At 36.0% G+C, this 23,679-nt stretch overlaps 1 protein-coding gene across 3 annotated transcripts in view; it reads left to right on the top strand.

The window, feature by feature from the left end:
• AFF4 (AF4/FMR2 family member 4) overlaps positions 1 to 23,679 on the top strand; it is a 79,524-nt gene that overhangs the window by 46,203 nt on the left and 9,642 nt on the right. For all 3 annotated transcript variants that reach the window (XM_043912760.1, XM_043912762.1, XM_043912761.1), the window contains 13 exons: positions 4,593 to 4,629; positions 6,274 to 6,322; positions 8,489 to 8,543; positions 9,004 to 9,041; positions 9,447 to 9,609; positions 10,082 to 10,999; positions 13,886 to 13,974; positions 14,565 to 14,805; positions 19,901 to 19,995; positions 20,573 to 20,636; positions 20,739 to 20,875; positions 21,123 to 21,194; positions 22,838 to 22,931. In XM_043912760.1, the coding sequence (XP_043768695.1) occupies positions 4,593 to 4,629; positions 6,274 to 6,322; positions 8,489 to 8,543; positions 9,004 to 9,041; positions 9,447 to 9,609; positions 10,082 to 10,999; positions 13,886 to 13,974; positions 14,565 to 14,805; positions 19,901 to 19,995; positions 20,573 to 20,636; positions 20,739 to 20,875; positions 21,123 to 21,194; positions 22,838 to 22,931 (2,052 nt within the window). The remainder of the gene's footprint in view (positions 1 to 4,592; positions 4,630 to 6,273; positions 6,323 to 8,488; positions 8,544 to 9,003; positions 9,042 to 9,446; positions 9,610 to 10,081; positions 11,000 to 13,885; positions 13,975 to 14,564; positions 14,806 to 19,900; positions 19,996 to 20,572; positions 20,637 to 20,738; positions 20,876 to 21,122; positions 21,195 to 22,837; positions 22,932 to 23,679) is intronic.

The raw sequence follows: 23,679 nt of genomic DNA, 5'->3' as shown, positions 1-23,679 counted from the left end.
CTATTAGCTAAATTTCAACAGAAACTTTTGCATATTAATCTGCAAGATTGAAATTTTGGTATCATGATTTAGTCAGTATAGCATCTCTTCCATTTGTCTAGCTGTGTCTTTGTGATACCCAGTGGAACAATTATCAAACCAGTTTTAGTGTCAGACTGCATTTTTGTGTGTATGTAAGGAAATCGTTGTTGCCATTGATAAATACAATTTTTAAATTACTCTAGAATATTATTTTATCTGAGCCCTTTAGAATTTTAATATTTTGGTCTTACATAATATATACTAGTTAAATAGTAATGCAGATGGCAACCCATTTCAACATTCTTACCTAGAAAATTCCATGGACAGAGAAACTTGACAGGGGGTCACAAAAGTCAGATGCAACTGAGCACACACATATTTGGGAGATACAAATGCAAAACTGTCTTAGTGGTGGGGAGTACATGATCAAAAAAGCTTGGAGACCAGTATCTTTAAGCTGTAGTCATCTCCTATTTGCACCACTGCAGTTACCTCCTAACAGAAATATCTTTACTTCCATTCTAGATTTCTCAAAGCTGTTCTCTACTTAATAGCCAAGGTAATCATCACAGTATGTAGATGTATAATTCTTCAGCTTAGTAAACTGCACACACACACACACACACACACACACACACACACACAAACACACAAACCTTTAATATGGTCTATAAAAATCAGCTATGTGATTTAGCCTCTATGGTCCTGAATTTAATTTCTTAACCCTCTTCCTTCTATACTTTTTCCTCTCGTGGGCTGCCTTGAAGTTCTTTATACTAGATAGGCTCCTATTCTTCCTTGCCTTTACACATGCTTTTCTGTCTACCCTGAACACTTACATTTCTCATCCTTTCCCAGTTTACTTCCTACATATCCTTCAAATTTCATCCTGAGCAGTACCTACTCAGGGAAGCCTTTGCTCATTTTCCTGGTCAGGTGTGTGTGTGTGTATGGGTATCTGTATGTTTGTTTCTCATGCACACACACATAATAATAATAAAATTGTTATTTTTATATTACTTTATAATACTGTGCAAGCTTTTGCCCTTTGTTGTACTTAACACAGTTGCTATTTTATCTTGATTTGCATGAGTGGTTGCAAAAATACTCATTGATATTAAGTTCCATGAAGACAAAGACCTTGTCAGTTTTTGCTTATTGTGTTTTTCCAGTACTTAGATATGTGAGTGAATGTGTATCAAGGAGTTTGGGTTTCAGCCTTAGGAAAAATGAAGAGCCGTTGTACACTCTGTGAAAAATAGGGGAGTATTAATGATACATACTAAGACTTGGACTTTAGAAAGGTCAACTAGAGGCTGTAGTTGAGTGAAAGAGAGAAAGGCTGGAGCCAGGAAGATCTGTTAGATGACCACTGTAAATGAAGAAAGGTGAGAACCTACGTCTTTGTAGTACAGATGGAGAGGAGAAGGTGTTGCATATAAGTAGATGGTCTAGACAGAATCCAGTCATATTTGCTTATTTATTTTATAGATTTTGGTTTTTTTTTTTTAGGCCACCTGTGTGGCCCATAGGATCTTAATTCCCCAAACAGGAATCAAACCCATGTCTCCTGCATTGGAAATATGGAGTCTTAACCACTGGACCACCAGGGAAGTCCCTCCAGTTGCCTTTGGTCACTAGCTGACTGACTATTGTCAGAGGTGAGAAAAAGGAATCAAGAGACTACTTAAAAGCTTAGGTTATTGAACTGTTAGACCATTTACCAGGTAAACGAGTATAAGACAATTAGTCATTCAAGGCCGGGTAGAGAATTCTTTCCATGTAAAAAGTAAATGTTTGCTTGGCTGCTCTGGGTCATAGTTGGGACATGCAGGATCCAGTTTCCTGACCAGGGATTGAACCCAGACCCCCTGTATTGGGAGCGCAGAGTCCTAGCCACTGTACCACCAGGGAAATCCTTCTTTTCATTTTTAATAAGATTCACAGGAATGACCTCTTGGTCACTGATGTATTTAAAGACTTTTTTAGAATAGCTTTGTTGAGATAGAATTCACATATCATGCAAATCACAGATTCAGAGTATATAATTAAATGGTTTTGAACATATTTATAGATATGTGCAACCATTATAGCAGTGAATTTTTAAACATTTTGGGAAATCTGTGGTGATCCAGTGCTTAGGACTCTGCACTTTCACTGACAAGGGCCCGGATTCAATCCCAGGTCAGGGAACTAAGATCCCGCAAGCATGTGGCATAGCCAAAAAGAATTTTTTTTTATTGTTTAACATTTTTTATCACCTCCAAAGGAAGCTCCCTACCATTTATTTAGCTATCAACCTTTTTCCTTCTGTTCCCCTCCCAGTTCAGTCCTGCCCAACCAATATGTCCTCTCTATTGATTTCCCCTTTCTGGACATTTCATGTAAATGAAATAATAGCATATATTGCATATCTCTTGCAACTGGATTCTTCTCTTCACATAATGTTCAAGGTTCTTCCAAGTTGTAGCATGTATCAGTTCCTTAATTCTTTTTTATGGTCAAATAATAATCCATTGTTTAGATGTATATCATTTTGTTTATACATTCATCACCTGTTGGAGGGCTAGTGGCTTAGACAGTTAAGAATCTGCCTGCAATGCAGGAGACCCAGGTTTGATCCCTGGGTTGGGAAGATTCCCTTGGAGAAGGAAATGGCAACCTCTACCGGTATTCTTGCCTGGAGAATCCCAGGGACAGAGGAGCCTGGTGGGCTGCAGTCCATGGAGTCACAAAGAGTTGGACATGACTGAGTGTCTAACACAACAACAGCTGATGGAAATTTGGGTTGTTTTCGGCTTTTGGCTACTATGACTAATACTTCTGTAAACCTTTGGGCACAATTTTTTGTGTGGACATGTTTTCATTTCACTTGGTTATATACCTGGGGCAGAATTGCTGGATCACGTTGTAACTCTTATGTTTAATTATCTGAGGAACTGCCAGAATGCTTTCCAAAGCAGCTAGATATACCATTTAATATTTCCTATTAGGCTTTCAGTTTCTCCACATTCTTATCAACACTGCAGTTATATTTTTGATTCTAGTCATCTTAGTGGGTATGAAATGATATCTCATTGTCAATTTGATTTGCATTTCCTGCCAGTGACAAATGAAGTCAAAAATCTTTTCATATGCTTTCTAGTCACATTTCTTGGGAAAATGTATAGTCAGATCCTTTACCCATTTTTTTCCATTGGGTTACTTGACTTTCAGCATTGAGTTATAACAGCTTTTTGTATACTGTAGATACCAGTCTCTTTTCAGATATATGATTTGCAAATATTTTCTCCTCAATTTGTGTGTTGTCTTTTCGCCTTCTTGATGGTGTCCTTTGAAGCACAAAAGTTCTTGATTTTAATGAAATCCAGTTTATCTATTTCTTTCATGTCGTGTGCTTTTGGTGTCATATATAAGAATTCTTTGCCAAATCCAAGGTTATTAAGATTTGGCACTGCATTTTCTTCTAAGAGTTTGTAGTTTTATCTCTTAGATTTAGGTCTTCGATCTATTCCAGGTTAATTTTTTTTTATATTGTCTGCAGTAAGGATCCAACTTCATTAGTTTGCATATGACTATTCACTTGTCCTAGCACCTTTTGTTGAAGAGTATTCTTTCTGTGTTGGATGGTCTTCACACCCTTGTTGAAAATCAGTTGACCGTTGGTGTAGGTTTAAAGTATTTTTAAACAGCAAAACTATATTTTAGCTTTGATACTGTTTGGATTTCTCTTTCACAGGTAATTCTGTCATTCTTAGAAGATTATACTTATTTTTAAGTAAGCTTTTGAAGAGATTAGGGATGTTTGTGTAATCTTAGTGTACTGCACTGTGTCCCACAGACTTAACCTAGAAAAATGTACAACTTGCACTTGTGAAACAGCTGTTCTCGTCTTGAAAGTTGAGTTTGAAAAGTTTCTTTCCTGGACATTTTGGCTTTTTTTTAAACTGATGCTTGCTGAGTGCCAGGCACAGTGCTAATGTAGGGCTTACAAAGAAGTATGTAAAATGAGTATGGGAGATCTCTTCCTGAGGTTGCTAATTATAAGATATTGGGAGTGGGCGGGGGGGGGGGAGGTTGCGGTAAAATGACATGGGAGTAACTGTGAAAGGGTCACTAGTCCATAATAGTGGTATGTTTTGAGTAAATATAGTTTGCACAGCCATCTTCATTTTAATACATCATTATTTGTATTCTTTAAAAAGTAACATTTTCTTAAGACCAAGAATTAAATTAGGATATGAGTGCCAAGGATGCTGCTAAAAACAAATGATAAAGAAAGACTGTTACATAGATTGGTACTTTTCTGTATTAAGCTCTGGGAAGCTCTACTACTGACCATTGAATTGGTGAAGCTGATCAGATGGGATCATTAAATTCTTTCAGTGTTTTTTTTTTTTTATGCATTCTTTTTTGTTTTGCTTTTGCTTTTGTCTTTTATGCATTCTTAGTAACTCAACAGACTCTTTCATTGAATTAGTTGGAAATGAGTAGTTTAATATGAAGTATTTTTCTCTAATGAACCTTTTTCTCTTAATGTCACTATATAATTTTATGTCCCTTTTTCTCAGGAGTCTCAGCAGTCCAGTTTTGCCCCTGGAGAACAAAGTGAGTATTTCTTTTCCTCTTGGTTTTTATAAAATTAAGCTGTTTATTTCATTTCTCGTGGTCACATCATATGTTTCTTTAATAATTCTTTTGTGTATCTTATCCCAGTATTTATGATCTGATGATTAGTAATGGGTTGAACTGAATCTTAGCTTAAAAAATGAAGAATTATAAATCACTTGGTATCAAAATAAGCTATTTTTATTAAGTATTTGAACTAGTAGTTCAGAGCTCATGAGTTCAATTTGATGGCCACCTCATATCCCCAAGAGCCATTCAATTCTTTCTGGGTCTTTTTAGCTGGGAAGAAAGTCTGATGTCTGCTACAAAGTCCCTGTCTACCTCCACTGTCTTGGCCTCTCAGAAGAACTTGAGGGGAAGATAGCTATGGGGAATTTCATTGTGGTTCCACGAGTTGATGGCTGTATGAATTGGTAGTGGTAAGGTCAGGAACCTTGCAAATGTCTGGACTTCACCATAAAGCTCTCTAAAAACAAACAAATGTTCTTTTGCCAAGAGCAGTAACTTCTCAGGTATATTTACTCTGGTAATAAGCTGTTTTGAGAGGTTAAAATGTGGAGCTTTTTTAGTCCTTAGTTTGTTGACTTTTAGTGATCTTAAAGCAGAGGTCCATTTTAAGGTTAACAAATCTTATGTACCTATTTCTTTGTTCTGTCTTAAAGCTACAGATAGGAAAAAAGGACCCAACATTATAGATACATAGTAAATAAATAACTGTAGGCCAGAAAGTATTCATTTTCTCTTAAAATCTTTTAAAAGTATCTCTTTACTTCTGCTTCTCTTCCCCCGTTCTCTCTGTCCATAGCTAACTATTGGCAAATGGGACCATAAGCTGCACCTTCTCTTTATTACCTGTGTTTTTCTCTTAATTTATTTTAGAACTGTCTTTATATCAGTGTGGGCTTCCCTGGTGGCTCAGACAGTGAAGAATCTGCCTGCAATGCAGGAGACCTGAGTTTTTGATTCCTGGGTTAGGAAGATCCCCTGGAGGAGGGCATGGCAACCCACTCCAGTATTCTTGCCTGGCGAATCCCTATGGACAGGGGAGCCTGGCGGGCTACAGTCCATGGGGTCGCAAAGAGTCGGACACGACTGAATGACTAACACTGTCACATTTTTTTTTTTTAATATCAGTATAAAGCTCTAGTTCACTCTTTTTTAAAAACAAAAATGTGTTATATTGTTGAAACTATCCTAATGTATTTATCTAGTCCCCTGTAGATGGGCATTGGTTTCCAGTTTTGCTGTTGCAAACCATGCTATAATAAACTGTGTGAGTGTTTATTTGTGTGTATGTATTCCTCCAGATGTACTTGTAGTGTAAATTCATTTCCTTTTAGCTGCTTGGTCAGTGGATATGTGCATTTACAGTATTGGTAAGATAATATTATCAAATTGCCCTCCAGAAAGATTGTATGAATTTACAGTCCTACCAATAACATGTGACATGCCTGTTTGCACCAGTATTTCATATTATGTACATTAAAGTGTTACCGATTTGATTGATGAAGAATTATATCCCATTGTTTTTATTTCTATTTCTTTGAGGTTATATAGATAGACATTTTAAAATATGAATAGCCGTACTATAGTTGCTGATGTCTGCATTCTTTTTTGCTCCAGAAAGATATAATCCTTCTTCTAAAACTTCAAATGCACACCAGTCTAAATCGTAAGTTTAAATGTGTGTCTTTTTTTTGCTCAAAATCTAACTTGTAGTATCTGGATATCTAGAACACTTAGAAATATGTGTTTAATCTTTTAAGGCACAGGTAGGCAAACTTTTATGTAAAAGACCAGATAGTGAAATAGTTTATTAGACTTTAGGGTCCAGATGGTTTCTGTCTCAACTACTCAACTTTGCTGTTGTACCATAAAAGCAGCCAGAGACTACGGGTGTGGTTATGTTCCAGTTGAAACTTTCTTTACAAAACAGGCCTAGATTTGGCTTGTGGGACCATAGTTTACCTACCCCTGCTCTATGATTACACTTTTTTCTTATCTTTCAGAAGTGTTTGTGTTGATAATTTGTTTAAAAAAACAAACCGAAAAAAATACAGGATTCTTCTTAGTAAAGCCCTCCATTTGACCACAAAATTTAGAATATTAAAACAGCATAGTTCATACTGTCTGTGTTGTTTTCCTACTTTTATTTTATAGATAGACCCAGAAATATGTATCAGAATGTAGTAGAGTGGTATATTGGATGATAATAAATTCCAACTTAAAGAATGAATTTACTGCTGAATTCCTGAGACCACAAGTTAATCCAGTGATTGAAACAAAATTCTAAAGAAAGTGAACAACCAGTATAACCACAGTCTATACTGATAACCTCAGTCTCTTCAGCTGAACATAGTGGGAATTGAGTGAGAATGAAAATATATGAATACAAGTAATTTCACCTGACTGCTGAAGAGTTCAAATTATGTAAATTCCTGTTTATAATATTTATTCATGTGCAGAAAACCGATGGGAGCTTACCATATATGTGCAGATAACTTTGCTTTCTGAGGGAACAAGAGCATCCAGTACCTTAAGCAGTATGGTAAAAGCTTTGACATACTCACATGTGTAAACAGGTTCATTGACCTGCCATTATTAAATCATAAGGGCTGAGAGAATTCAGAGTAAGTACATTTCTTTATAGGAAACCAGTCATAGAGATGTACTGAGACCTGGACCAAAAGAAGACCTTTTTATTTGCCCCACTTATTTGGTCATCCTTAGAACAGATTTCATAGTTCTATAATCATCTGGTTACTTTGTATCAAGGTGGTGGTTTATGTGAAACTCTGAATTTGGGATCAGATTTAGAAACAGGTTAAGCTTTGAGGGGAGAGTATTAGTAGGAGGAGGAGTGAAAGATTTCCTTTCCATTGATTGAAGACTGTCAGGAAATTTTGAGAAGAAAGGTAATGTAACTAGTGGTGATAGAAATCAAACATTTTCTAGTTTTCCCTAAGGTTTGTGTTAATTTTTCCTTTCTTATAAAAAGGCAAGGAGTGTTTTGTGATTCATTACTCAGTTTTTAATTTTGTTTTTGATTCTGTGGCCTTAAGGAAAATATAAATCTGTAATTTTACTTTTAAATTAATAGTTGATTTGAATTTTGATTAAGAAAGATTTGGACTCTGGATTTATTATATGTATTATATATAATAATTATATATATTTTATATATATACATTTTATATATATAACTCTGGAGTTATTTTTAATTCATACATGGTTATTTCTCTTGTATAACCAAGGTTCTTACCCAAAATTGGACATCTGCAAAGAGTACTCATCTTTCATAGCAAGGCATTTATGAACTAGCACTTTGTGTGTTCTGGTTTTCACAATTACCCAAGTGTACGTATCTCTTCATAAAACACTGGGGATAGTGAAAGAGAATTGCTGATGCTTCCATTTTATCTTCCTTCTTTTTGAGAGTCATATTCCTCTAGTGGACTATTGGGTATGAGTATGGTAATTTGTTTTAATAATGAATGAGTTTGTATATATGCAATTAGAGAAAAATTAGAGATGACAAGTGAGTAAGAGTTTGTGGAAGGTAACTTTTATTTAATTAGAAAAGAAAGATGAATATTTTACTTATGGAAAAGTTAGAGCTTCCAAAATTAAAATTGTTAAATTTCATCTCTCCCAGTTTTTTACTCTGGATATAAAGCAAACCAGACAGAATAAGACTTACTGGGTCTTTTCTTTATTTTGCAATTAAATCTTTGGCTACCACAGTGATTATTTCTAGAATTATTGTTGAATATCTAATACTCTGCTATGCCATGGTGAAATTCCCAAAATAATCATCCTTTCTGCCTTTTCCTTCTAGTATGTTAAAAGATGACTTAAAACTAAGCAGCAGTGAAGACAGTGATGGGGAACAGGTGTGTCTATTTATGATTTACTAGTTTCATACAGTGTTTGTTTTTATTGTATTTTACAAGAATTATAATTGAATAATACATTTATGATCCAGATATTTAAAATAAGTTCATTCCTGCTTTTCTGACACTGGAATATTATAGTTTTCCACTCTGTCTTTAAACCTCCATTTTTTTCCCTTTTTTTTTTTAAAAATGGCTTTTCCTTATTACTTACCATATATTAGAACATCCTCATGAAGCATGAGATTGTTGACAAGCAGAACTATTAATACAGCTTTTAATCTTATCCTGGCAGTTCGTTTTTATTCAGGTAAAAACAGTATTTCATAAGTGTTAAGTGACCATTGATGCATATATTAGAGAAGAAAGTTTTTCTATTAAGATTTCACATATTGTTCACATTAAGCAGATAAAGTACTATTTATTCATTTATAAATTTCCTCTCATGTTTTAATTTTAGGATTGTGATAAGACAATGCCAAGGAGTACACCAGGAAGGTAGGCATCCTTTTATTTTTTGTTTTATTTAGAGTGGAAGGGTCAATCTGATAACAGTGTGTAGTGATAGAGTAATTGACCTTATAAAGTAAATATTATTATTACAACTCTGTAAATTAACTAAAAATCATTGTGAATTGTGTGTTTAAAATAAATGAATTTTAGAGTATTTTGTACCCCAGTAAAGCTTTTTTTAAAGGTGAGTACTAATGGCTAATGCTGCATTTCAGAAACTTTTTAAGGAAGTATTTATTTCATTTATAATAAAGTTCGAGAATCATAGAATTTGAAGAGCTTAACAAATAGTAAACATTTTAAATAAAGTGGAGTGTCAACTTTGAATGCTTACCTGTTGTCATTCTTAAAAAAAATCTTTTGGTCATTTATATTTTTTATTTCTTTTAGTAACTCTGAACCTTCACACCATAATAGTGAAGGGGCAGATAACTCCAGGGATGATTCTAGCAGCCACAGTGGATCTGAAAGCAGCTCTGGATCTGACTCAGAGAGTGAAAGTAGTTCCAGTGACAGTGAGGCAAATGAGCCATCCCAGAGTGCATCTCCTGAGGTGAGAGGGAGGCAAGAGGGTCCCTTCTGTAGGCACTCTGAAGGCCCCTGGTGATGCCCAGTATTTACTTTGAGCTTTACTTTTGTTTCAGCCTGGTGACTCATGTTATTTAGTTATGGTGAAAAGAAGTCTTAAATAGTATAAATTCACTGTAGCTTGATAAAATGTGGTTTAAAATCTCTGTTGGTGCCTACATCGTTTGTTTGCTTTCTGGAATTAAATGTACTGTATGGATTCCTGACAGGTCTATTTAGTATTTAAAGGCTATATATAAAATAATTAGCTTATATTCTCATTCAAGTGATTAGAGCTATTATTATTTTTAGCCTTTTGCTTTGGTTCAGTTAGAACTATGAAAAACAAATGCTTTTGTCTTGGTGTTAGGCATTGTGTTTTTTCCTCTTCCTTGAGATTATGAAGAAAGGAGAAAGTTTCAGTACTGAAAAAGCATACTTCTTTCTCTGTTTTTCAGCCTGAACCACCTCCCACAAATAAATGGCAACTTGATAACTGGCTGAATAAAGTAAATCCACATAAAGTGTCACCAGCTTCTTCCGTGGACAGTAATATCCCATCATCTCAAGGCTATAAAAAGGAAGGCCGAGAACAGGGAACAGGGAATAGCTACACGGATCCAGGTGGTCCTAAAGAAACAAGTTCTGCTACTCCTGGACGAGACTCCAAAACTGTCCAAAAGGGATCAGAAAGTGGGCGTGGGAGGCAAAAGTCTCCTGCCCAGAGTGACAGCACAGCACAGAGGAGAACTGTAGGAAAAAAACAACCCAAAAAGACTGAGAAGGCAGCTGCTGAAGAGCCCCGTGGAGGCCTGAAGATAGAGAGTGAAACTCCTGTAGACATGACTACCAGCATGCCCTCCAGCAGACACAAAGCAGCCACCAAAGGCTCAAGAAAACCCAATATAAAAAAGGAGTCCAAATCTTCCCCTCGACCTTCAGCAGAGAAAAAGAAATATAAGTCAACAAGTAAATCTTCCCAGAAATCAAGGGAAATTATAGAAACAGATACCTCATCCTCAGATTCCGATGAAAGTGAGAGCCTTCCTCCTTCCTCACAAACTCCTAAGTACCCTGAGAGTAATAGGACTCCCGTTAAACCCTCCTCAGTGGAGGAAGAAGATAGCTTTTTTCGGCAACGAATGTTCTCTCCTATGGAAGAGAAGGAACTTCTTTCACCCCTCAGTGAGCCTGATGACAGGTATCCACTTATTGTGAAGATTGACCTGAATCTCTTGACTAGAATACCAGGAAAGCCTTACAAAGAAGCAGAGCCACCCAAGGGGGAAAAGAAAAATGTGCCAGAAAAGCACACAAGAGAGGCTCAGAAACAAGCCTCAGAGAAAGTTTCCAACAAAGGCAAGAGGAAACATAAGGTTTGTAATGGGTTTTTTTTTTTGTTCTTGTTGTTGTTATTGCTGTGTGAACATTATCCTCTAAAATGCAGTGGAAATCTCATTAAGCCAAAAACTAGCTAGGCGATTCATAGCTATGAGGGAAAATGGAGGTGAGCCTAAAGCCCTGATGAGGCAACAGACACAAGAGTCTCTTGAGGACCACTGTGCCTCTCCCTGTGTCCTTTAGTAAAGAATTATAGTTTCTAATCAGATAAGAAATGAACCAGTGCATTTGTTCATAGTATGTGCTGGCCAGTGTAGAGGTGAGAACAAAGCAGAGATTGCAAACTGGCCTTTACAACATCCTTACAGTTTTTGTTTTAAATGTCTTTAGTTGGGATTTGTACTCTCCAGGTTGTCACACTTCATAACACTTTCTTCTCTCTTATATCCAGACCAAGTCACATGTTTTAGATTACAAATTCCAGCTAGTAAATTGACTCACCAATTTTAACATGTCCTTAAGAATTTCACCAATCCATTGTACATAGCTGTGCCCCAGCTTTTCTGCTTTGCAAGTTCAGAATTAAAAACATCTGCTGGCACATAGCCAGCTCTCATCCCTAAATAATTCCACGATAATTTGGATTTACAGATAAAGCTTGGTGTATACTTTTAAGGTCAGCTTTTTTTAGACCCAGGAAATGTCAAAATTCATAGATATCTGTGATTGGAAGATAATGGACATATAACGGAGCTGAAAAACTTACATATAGAGACAGATTTTTTGGAAAGAAAGAAGTGTGATCTCTCAACTTTAGTGAGACATCTTTCGAGGAGCATACATTTTACTAATTTGTATTGAAGAATAGTATAATTTCCCTTGATACACATGTGTGAATGCGATTATAAGATATTGAAAACATGAGCAGGTGAATGGGATACCAGGTGGACTCAGAACAAAATCCCAGTCCCAGTTGACCTTGAGAATCTCATGTGGGAAGACAGGAAGAATATAGCATTTTCTTGAAATGAGCCTGTGGTTTTCCCTCTTTTTTTCCTTAAAACCACAGTACTGTGTGCTGTTGCTGATGTATTTGGACAAATGAGAGTAACACTTCTTTTTTTTTGCGTCTTCAAAAATTGAAGATTTTTTAAAATTTGAATTCCTAGAAAACTGAAGCTTCCTACTTTCAGTACTATAGCTAAGAGCTTCCATTATTGTAGTAAAGGGATACCTTATTCAACTGGTACACTCTTTAGGGCTGCTGGATTCTAGAGCCTACAGCCTCAGATTGCTGGACTTAGTTATGGGATTTTATATTATTCTATATAATTCATAGAAATTATATGAAATAAGAGCTTGTATATGATAGATTCTGCTCCTTAAAAAAATGTTTCTTATGGAATTTAAAAAATGGTTCTTTTATCTTTAAAAAGGTGTTACAAATTCTTTGTAAACTTTTTCAGACATTTAAAATATAATATACTGAGTAAACTTTACTCTTGTTTAAAATTTTACAATATACATAACTTGTAATAAAAAAAATCCCCTTCCTCTAAAACGAGTGTTCCATATCTCCCTTGGAGAAGGAAATGGCAACCCCCGTTCTTGCCTGGAGAAGCCCATGGACAGAGGAGCCTGGTGGGCTACAGCCCCATGGGGTCGCCAAGAGTCGGACACGACTGAGCGACTAAGCATATCTCCTTACCTCCCCCACATCTCATCGGCATATGTTCCTCATAAGTTTTTTAATATCAATACCTGTAAATGAAATTTTGATTTTATAAAATGTATATCACCAGGAAACTTGGTGATGATTATTTTTTTCCCCCAAAATGCCATACAACTTGCAGGATCTTAGTTCCCAGGCCCCAACAGTGAAAGCTCTGAGTCCTAACCAGTGGACTACCAGAATATTTTCCAGTGATGATTTTTGAGATTTGTTGCTTTGGTAAAATTATTCTTGAAGATAAAGCAGATAATACTGAGAAAGAGACCAGCCAAGGATAATGAAAAATGTGGATTCCTTTTTCTCATGCTCTCTCATGTCCAACTTTAATCATTTGTATATGGGAACAAATTCTTTCATATAGCAGGATGTTTGCAATATTTGTGCCCTGATATTTAAGTCAGTAGGAAAACTTAAATTCCCCAAGCATAGTAGCTTGGTGATTATAGACAGGCCCATAGCTTTTGTTTCAGCAAAAAAGTTTTTCAAAGATCTTCAGTCTTGGCTAAAAGCAAAAAGATGGACAGTAAGAAGTGTTGGTGAAGATGTGAAGAACGACAGTGCCAGTGGGAATGTAAAGTGATGTAGCCACTTTGGGACATAGTTTAGCAGTTCCTCAGAAAGTAAATAGACAGTATTACCTTATGACTCAGCAATTTCTTTCCTACATATATACCCAAGAACATTGAAAATATGTCCACACAAAAACCTAATACTTGAGTGCTCGCTTCGGCAGCACATATACTAAAAAAACCTATACTTGAAAAGTAGGAAAAATTCAAATGATGAATGGATAAATAAAATGTGGTATATCCATACAATGGAATATATTCATTCATTAAAAAGAAATAAAATATTGATAAATAATCTTACAACACAGATGAATTTTATGGTATGTGAATTATATCTTAATTATCTCATCCCCCCTCCTCAAATCATTCAGCTGAAAAGATGCCATCTAAAAAGACTGTTTCAGCATTTCAGCTCTTCATATCTAAAGTAGGAGACTTCTTCTCAGACTTAAAAACCTAATTTATTTAACACTGTTTAAATGAGTTCTTTCACTTCACATTTATCTTTTTTCTGAAGTATATCAGAGATTAACTGTTTGAGGGTGACTAGCACTGAAAACTGAAATTAGATGAATAAAAATCAAAACCTAATTGCTTTGTTTTTCCTGTTTTTCATCCAGAATGAAGACGATAACCGAGCCAATGAGAGCAAGAAACCTAAAACAGAGGATAAGAATATGGCAGGCCACAAGCCATCCAGCAACAAAGAGTATGTCTGCAAAACATGTAACGTGTGTTGATCTATGTGGGTTATTTGCTGCTGGGTACTTTCTAATGTGCTCTTAGAATATTCCATTTAGTATGGATATGTTATACATTTCTGTACACAGTCATATACCAAATAGTGGGAGGTTTTGCTTTTAGTTAATTGGGATGAAAAGCAAGATTCAGTCACTTTATCTCTCTTTTTAGGAGAACAGGAAGTATTCATAGGATAAGAATTAAAGTAAAGCTTTACCACTTTCAGGCTGGTTGTGTAGCTGCAGGAGACATACGAGCATTGGTATCTTCATTCACCATTCCTCTTTTTGTTCTTTTATTCAATCACTATTGAATACTTGTGTGTGGCAGACCAAGGTTTAGGCACTGAATATACAACCGTAATGGGGAGAAAACACTGGAGAAGATATCTGCCCTTGTGAAATTTATAGTTTTATTTTGTTTTATGGAAATCGTATGTTCTAATAATCAAATAGGGAAAACCGAATTTGTCTTGAAATCAGGCAAAGTCAAGTGGGAAAAGTCCATCACTCTTACATGACTGTGTGGAGAAATGAGGGCATTTGTTTGGTTTGGCAGGTCATCTAAACAGAGTGCTGCTAAAGAAAAAGATTTATTGCCTTCTCCTGCTGGGCCTGTTCCTTCAAAAGATCCAAAAACAGAGCATGGCTCTCGGAAGAGGACTATTAGTCAGTCTTCTTCCTTAAAGTCAAGTAATAACAGCAACAAGGAAAATAGTGGCAGCAGCAAAAACAGTTCCTCCGCATCAAAGCAGAAGAGGACTGAAGGGAAGACTTCCAGTAGCTCTAAGGAAGTCAAGGTAAGGCACTGGGGGACCTGAGCCTTTTGAAAAAAATCTCTTTGCCATGTGACTTCTCCAAGGTAACTATGCTTTGAAAATTTTGTAAACATCTTACTAATCTTACAGACCTGTTCATTTTTACTCTCAAAGTGTCAGTCTGATAATAAACTTGTGCTGTGATCTGAGACCATGAAAGGAATTAAATCATCTGGACACATGCGTATTAGTTAAGGTAGGAATTGGAAAAGTTGGTTTCCCATAATTGGAAAAGTTGCTTATGGAAGAACAGTTGATTATGATCAAATTTGTAAATAACTCCAGTTGTTCTGATTGAGTTCTTGTCTATGGTTTTAAATTGTCTTTGGATCATTTAGAGTTAGATTTTACAGGCTAGTTATACTACATAAAGTGCTAAAGCAACCATTTGGCTTCATGAAGAAGAAAAATATTCTTTAGCTGAGCTAGCACTGGAATTGGCCCTAGAGCATGGTCATCAGGTAGAGGAATATTCTTAATGTTTGTGGGTGCATAACTAGATCAGAGAAGCTTTTTCAAGGCTATACTTAGGCTCTAATCCTGAATTTGTTTATCGGCTTTTTTCATTGCTTTCTAAAGTGATCTGATCAGGAGCAAACTCCCTGACAAAATTAAGAAAATACCTAGATTTTTAAGTATATAATTTATTGCATTACTTTGTGACTTAAAATAAGCAACTGTTTAACAGTTGAAAAAATTGACAAAGGCAGTTAGTTGTGCTTATTAAATGTGGTGATTAAATCTTTTAAGTTTTGAGGTAATTTAAATTGTGAACAATGTCTCAAATTGAGATATACCGAAGGCTTTTTCTCCAGCTGGACCACTTCCATAGCAGTTTAGATAGTGTCCTTGAGGAACCTCTTCTGTGGGCCTCCTTCACTGACTCAGTTCTCTGTTTCCCTGCTGGCTGGCTCTTTCTGCATATCCCATCCTTGAACTGTAGGATTTGAGACCTGTATGCTTCTTCTTTTAAACCTCTTCTCTTTCTTTCTTTCTTTTTAAAATGCACTCATTAAGTGAGCTCTTCTGCTCATTTGGTTTCTGTTATCTCATAGGTAAAATTCAACGTCTGTGTCTCTTTTGTCAGCTTCTTGAAAGCAGGGATTTGTGTCTCACTTGTTTGCACTTTATCCAGTGTTTAACTTACTGGATAAAATAAGATAATATGAAAAACCAAAATTACATGTAATTTTTACTTTGTTTCTCTAGATATTTGCTGATGCCAAATTTTTGAAATATGTTGGCATAAATTTTGTTCGGTATAGTCTTTTATTTATTTATTTATTTTTTTTTTTTTTTAGTTCTACCACTTTATTGCTACCAACCCATCTCCCTCCACCCTTGTGCACACATGCTAGGTCATGTGACCCCATGGACTTCAGCCCGCCAGGCTCCTCTGTCCATGGACTTTTCCAGGCAAGAATACTGGAGTGGGTTGTCATTTCTGTCTCCTAGTCTTTTATTTTTAATATCTTTAATACTGCTTCTTATATTGTCTTTTATTTTTAATTTTAGTTTTCTGTACTGTCTTTCTCTTTTATCAATTTCATCAGAGGCTTATCACTTTTACTTGTCTTTTTTAAAAAAACAGCCTTTCTTTGTCTTTATTCACTATAGTTTATTTTTGTTTTCTATATCATTAACTTACACTCTTTATAATTTCCTCTAATGCCTTTTTGTTTTGCTGTTCTGTTTATTAACTTTTAAAGATGAATACTAAGCTTGTTTTTCAAAATTAATTGTAAGCCCTTTTTCTCTAATATTCAAATATAAACAGTTAGACTATGTATTTTCCTCTAATTACTGCTTTAGCTGCATCTTCAAGACTTGGTATATAGTATTTTTTTTTTTTGGTATATAGTATTTTTATAACTCAGTCCAAAATGTTTTTTAACTTCTTGTGTGATTCCATCTTTGATCCAAGAGTTACTTAAGTGTGTTACTCAGTTTCCAAACATACAGAGATTTTCTGGTTGTCTTTTGATTAGTACCTTGTAGAAGGGTCTAGAAAGTGATCGGCATGCAGTGATCTTTTGAAATTTGTTGAGTTGCTTTGTAAAACAGCGTAGTTTATGGTAGATTTTTGTAATGAAAAGACTGTGTCTTCCACATGAATTAGAGACAGCGACCTGTATAATTCAGTTAGATTAATGATATTTTCACACCTTCTGTATGCTGACTGATATTTTTTAGTCCTTTTCTATCAGTTTTTTTAATTGAGATAAAGTTGATATATAACATTGTATTAGTTTCAGGTGTACAACAGAATGATTTCCTATATGTATATATTGCAAAAACTTACTCAACCACAGTAAGTCTAGTTAGCATTTCTTACCACATATAATTTTTCTTTATTTTCAGAAACTTCAGTTTTCCTTCAATAAATTTAAACTTAGGCACTTATATTTAAGTTGGTGCAAATGTAATTGAGGTTTTTGCATTGTTGAAATTTGCCATTTGATATTGGAATACATTCTTAAATAAATACGATTATGTTATACATTATTTTAATGCACTAAGTTTTTTGCTAGTGACTTTTATTACTTGCTATTCATTTTAAACTTATTTTATACTATGGAAATGATGTTAGAAAAAAATCAAATTCAAGTGCTTTTCTTACTTGAGTTCAAAATGGGTGGTAAAGCAGCAGAGACAACTGGCAACATCAACAATGCATTTGACCCTGAAACTGCTAATGAATGTACAGTGCAGTGGTGGTTCAAAAAGTTTTATGAAGGAGATGAGAGCCTTGAAGATAAGTGAGTGGCCGGCCATCAGAAGTTGGCAACAACGGGCTGAGAGCCATCATTGAAGCTGATCCTCTTACAACACAAAAGATTGGCAAAGAACTCAACGTCAGCCATTCTACAGTCATTTGGCATTTGATGCAAATTATGGAGGAGAAAAAGCTCGATAAGTGGGTGGCTTGTAAGCTGAAAATCAAAAAAAATCATTGTTTTGAAGTGTCATCTCTTTTTCTGCGCAACAACGAACCATTTCTCAATCAGATGCGATGAAAAGTGGATTTTATACAACAACTAGCAGCAGCAGTGATTGGACCAATAAGAAGCTCCAAAGCACTTCTCAAAGCCAAACTTGCACCAAAAAAAAGTCATGGTCATTGTTTAGTGGTCTGCTGCCAGTCTGATCCACTATAGCTTCCTAAATCCCGACAAAACTATTACCATCTGAGAAGTATGCTCAGCAAATTGATGAGATGCACCAAAAACTGCAATACCTGCAGCTAACATTGGTTAACAGAAAGGGCCCAATTCTTCTCCATGACAGCGCCCAACTGCACATTGAACAAACAATGCTTCAAAAGTTGAACAAATTGGGCTACGAAGTTTTGCCTCATCTGCCATATTCACCTTACCTCTTGCCAACAGACTACCACTTCTTCAAGCATCTCAACAACTTTTTGCAGGGGAGATGCTTCCACAGCCAGTAGGATGCAGAAAATGCTTTCCAAGAGTTCGTGGAATCCCAAAGCATGGGTTTTTTTCACTACAGGAATAGACAAACTTATTTCTCATTGGCAAGAACATGTTGACTATAATGGTTCCTATTTTGATTAATAAAGATATGTTTGAGCCTAGTTGTGATGATTTAAAATTCGTGGTCTGGAACCACAATTACTTCTGTGCCAACCTTAATAGATCTGTTTATGAAACACATGGGGAAAGCTGTCCAAGAAAAGTTAGATTGCAGTAGTATTCAGGAAGCCATTTGGTAAATGTGCAGATTTTACCATAAAGAATTTAGTATTTTTTCAAATCTCAGGGCTTTTATTTTCATTCTTGAAGAAAGCTGTAATAGGTGGAACTTGAAAGGACTCTTAAGAAAAGAAAAAAAAAAATGGTTACATGGTTTCTTTTAAACAGAAGTAATAAAAATATATATATTGTTGGGTTTTCTAATGTTGAGACATTTATGAATTCGTAGGATAAATTCTACTTATTTATGGTTTTTTTAATGGGAAAAAAATGTGTATTCAATTTATTGAAGATAGGACCGGAGGGGAAGCTGTTGGGAGGACAGGATCATAGCCCTTGTGTTAAAGGTCTCTGTTGATAGGAGACAGAATGGACATGTTGATAGGAGGCAGAATAAAACTTAAGAAAGTGTCCAGGCTTTTGAAATCTGACAGATCTGGACTTAAAACCCAAATTCCAGGAATACTACTTAAAAGCTGTTTGGACTTGGGCAAGTTGCTCAGCTTCCTTGAGGCTACTTTTTATCCTGTCCTGATAGCAGTACATGTTTCATGGGGCCATTAAAGGGTTAATGATTATGCTAAGTACTTGGTTAACTTAGTGCCTAGTAAGTAGTAAGCACACAGAAAGTGTTAGATGTTGTCATTGTTTTCGTTGGCCAGTTATTACCGGTAAATTTTGTCTGAAGTAATACTGCTATATTGATATTAGATTTGTGTATTCCTTAAGTTTTTACAAGTGTCAGTGTCATTGCTTCCCACATGGTAGACCCCTAATAGAAGGCTTTTGAGAGTCCCTTGGACTGCAAGGAGATCCAGCCAGTCCATCCTAAAGGAGATCGGTCCTGGGTGTTCATTGGAAGGACTGATGTTGAAGCTGAAACTCTAGTACTTTGGCCACCTGATGCGAAGAGCTGACTCACTGCAAAAGACCCTGATGCTGGGAGAGATTGAGGGCAGGAGGAGAAGGGGACGATAGAGGATGAGATGGTTGGATGGCATCACTGACTCAATGGACAGGGGTTTGGGTAGACTCTGGGAGTTGGTGATGGACAGGAGGCCTGGCATGCTGTGGTTCATGGGGTCGCAAAGAGTCAGACACAACTGAGTGACTGAACTGAAGTGAATATTATAAAGAATATTCTTGGTTATTTAAAATGGGCTCATTCCATAAAAAGGACATTTACATTATGAAATTTAAAATTTTTATAACAAGAGAATTAACTACCACAGACAATGGAATTTTGTTTGCTTTTTAACCATGAGCTAAGGAATACTTTTATTTTGATTTTAATTTCATAGTTTTCATAGTTTCAATTTCATAGTTTTAAATGTGGTTTTTGTTTTTATTTTTCTGGTCAGGAAAAGGCTCCAAATAATTCTTCTAACTGTCCTCCATCTACACCAACTCCTGATGCTTCTAAGCCTCGGAGAACGAAGCTTTCCTTTGATGACAGGTAAGATAAATAAGATTTTTTATGCATTTAAGAAATCATTTCAGTGTATACAAAACTCATTTTAATGTCTGTCAGTGACCAGAAGAATTGGTTGTATTGTGATGTTGTTGTATTGTGATATTGTGACAGAATATTCAGATTTTTAATTTTAAAGGCACCCTCAAGTCCAAGTATTGCTCCTTTTAACTTAATTTACCTTCATGATTCTCATGGGGAATGTGAATAATATACCTTCCAGTAGTCTACCTTTGCTGACTTTACTGTTTAAAGGCTTTCTTAAGTAAAACAGTGTAGGTTTAAAATAAAGACTGTTTCAAATAAGTAAGTAACGTAAGGTTTTTTTTTTCCCTCCCTTTTGATAAAGGTTATTTTTCCTACCTACATTCTGTTTACTCTCAATCTTTCAAATAATTTATGCTCTTAACCTAATAGAAACATTTGTCAGGGAAAAAATAATCAAATGTTTATTAATAGCTCATTTTCTTTACTTGAGGACATGAAAACTGAGGGCTATAAAACTAATATTATCTTATGAAAATATTTCCCATTTTACTTAAAATAAAAATTTACATTGCAGAAGTTATTCAGCAGACCATTACTTACAAGAAGCAAAAAAGCTAAAGCACAATGCAGATGCATTGGTATGTAAATATTTATATATTTAATCAAATTAACTTAAATCTTCATTTGTTCTCATAGCACATCAGTGTGGCTCTCATTTACCTTTATTCTCCTTTCTTCAGTCTGATAGGTTTGAGAAAGCTGTATACTATCTTGATGCTGTGGTATCTTTCATTGAATGTGGGAATGCATTAGAGAAAAATGCTCAGGAATCCAAATCCCCATTCCTTATGTATTCAGAAACGGTGGAGCTCATCAAGTAAGTGGGGAAACTTGCCACATTGTTGGCAATAATATTTCTCTGTTCCTTCTTGGAAAGGACTAATTTATAAAATAATAGCTAAAGAAGATCCTTAATCCTTTATTGTCCTTGGATAAGGAGAAGTAGACACTTTAGTGGGTATTTTTGTCTTTAAGTTTGATTTTAATGTTTAGAGGACTGAGGAGGTCATAAAACAGATGAATTATTATATTGTGTGTCCTTTGTTTCTTCTCTTATCTCACAGATACACTATGAAGCTAAAGAATTACTTGGCCCCAGATGCTACAGCTGCAGATAAAAGACTTACAGTGCTTTGGTAAGTGTTGTATGTTAGCCTCTGCTAGATGACAAAGCAATTTCGTAAGGAACTGTACTGTCTGTGTTCTTCTGAGAGTTGTCCTTGAATCGGCCTTCCATAACCCAGTCATAAATCTATTCTTGATGGGTCAAGAAGAAAACAACAGAATTCCTACCGAAAATTTTTAGTTGTTGTGAGCCTCGCCTCCATTGCCCTCTTGATAAAAGCCTTGGTAGAGTGAGACTGATATTAGAACTTCCTATTAAGTGATCACTTTTTTAGGCTTTTTTTTTTTTTTTTTTTTGGATTTGACTGTAGTTTACTTTTTTTTTTTTTTACTCTAAGGCTTCTGTTGTGTATTTCAGTAAAGATGGACACTATAAAAAATCCAGGCTCTTCTTTTGGTATCCTCTCCCTCTATTTACATATTCATATACCTTACCTTTGGGGCTTCCCTGGCAGCTCAGCAGTAAAGAATCTACCTGCAATGCAGGAGTCACAGGAGATGGGGGTTCAATCCCCAGGTTGGGAAGATCCCCTAAAGGAGGGCATGGCAACCCATTCCAATATTTTTGCCTGGAGAATCTCATGAATAGAGGAATCTCGTGGGCTATAGTCTATAGGGCTGCAAAGTTTGGCACAACTAAAACGACTTCTCATGCACGCATACCTTACCTCAGGTAGCAAACATCTAGCTTGCTCAGAATAAGGAAATGGCTTGCTTGCTTATCCCCAGAGAGAGAGTTTATTTATCATGGTTATTTACTTTACCTGGCACTGGGTTTAACAACTGGGAGAGCAGCTGTAGAAAAAAACTGGCACAGTCCTCTATTTGTCATGGAGTCTAGGGTATAGAGTGAAGAGACAGAAATTAATCAAATAACTACACAAGTACATGAATTAAGTACTTTGAAGGAAAAGTTTATATAACTCTAAAGGTAAACTTAGTCCTAAGGTAGAGGAAACATTTACAAGGGCTGGATAGTGGAAAGAACCCGGAAACCTTGTGTCAGGAAACTAAAAGACCCAGGAGAAGTAAGTGAAGGTGACTGGAGAGGTAGGCAGTGACAACCGTGAAGGGCCTTTATAAGCCATGTTGGTTTTACATATGTTACTTCAGAGTTGTAATATTTACAATTGAGTTCCTAGTTTTGTTGCTTTAGATTATTTTTAGTTATCTTTAGATGTAGAGATTATGCTTTGAAGTTTTTGGGGGGCAGGGAGTTGAGGGGAGGGGTGGCTGTGCCATATGGCTTAGGTAGGATCTTAGTTTCCTGACCAGGGATTAAACCTGGACCACAACAGAGAAAGATGAAGCACTGAATCCTAACCACTGGACTGCCAGGAAATTCCCCTGCAATGATTTTTTAGTCCCTATGTTATAAATGACACGTTGGTGTCCTGGGGCTGAGGTTTTGATTTTTGAATGTCAACAAATAGGAGGCTAGTCCTAGGTCTCTTCCTCTCCTTTCCCTCCCTAGGTTGTGTACCGTAATAAGATCACGCCTTTTGATTTTGCCTAAGACTTAGTGTCATTGACCTTACACCATGGTCTGCTCACATGAATCACTTGTGTACTCTGGCTCAATGTGAACCTTGTCTGTGCGATGTGGCCAGAGTCTGTTGTCCTGGTAAATAAGCTGTCCTTTTCCATTGGCTAGCCTGCGATGCCAGTCTTTGCTGTACCTGAGGCTCTTCAAACTGAAGAAAGAAACTGCTCTGAAATACTCAAAGACGCTGACAGAGCATCTGAAGGTAAGTGCACAGTAGGAGTATCTGTTTCCCAGGAGACAAAATTTGTAGTCTCCTATTCCCACCTCAGAAGTGCCCTCATGGTTTTCCTGCCAGAGGAGAGGAAGAGCTACTATTTGGGAACTTTCAAATAGTTTGAAGTTTAAAATGCACACATCTCTGACTGTGGAACCTATGTAGCCGTATACAGTAGCTCTTAGTAATATTTCAATGTATATAATCTATTTTTATCACAAAACCTAATGTTTTTTCATGATAGCCCTACATAAGTCTTCCTAAAATTCTGCCCTGATAATGACTCGGAATGTTTTAATAGCTTAGCATTGACTTCAGGGTCAAGTGAAAGATTCTTACTCTCACCTACAAGTCCCTCAAGACTGATCTCTCTCCCACTGTCCCTCTTTCTTTTCTGAAATTTACTCCAGGTAAATTGTCTGGGTCATATACACTCTCTTGTGTACAGCCTTTGTACATAGGATGACTTGCCTTGCTCTATGCCTTCTCCCCTCTTCTTTATCCATCTGAATGTTACTCATTCTTTGTCTCTCCCTTTTCAGTCTTCTAGAACACCCCAGCTCTTATCGAAATAACTTCCTTCTGTTGCACATTTCTACATACACACACACATTTTGGTTTCTTAAGATCAGCACTGGCCCAATGCTTTTGAATATATTTATTACATCATAAATAAATATTACTTCATAAATTACTTTTTTGTTTGTTTTTTTTAGTTATTAAGTACATTCTCTTT

This window comes from Cervus elaphus, chromosome 9 (genome assembly GCF_910594005.1).
Source record: "Cervus elaphus chromosome 9, mCerEla1.1, whole genome shotgun sequence".
Taxonomy (NCBI): domain Eukaryota; kingdom Metazoa; phylum Chordata; class Mammalia; order Artiodactyla; family Cervidae; genus Cervus; species Cervus elaphus.
Note: the sequence above shows the minus strand (reverse complement) of the source record. Positions and strands in the feature narration are given on the sequence as shown.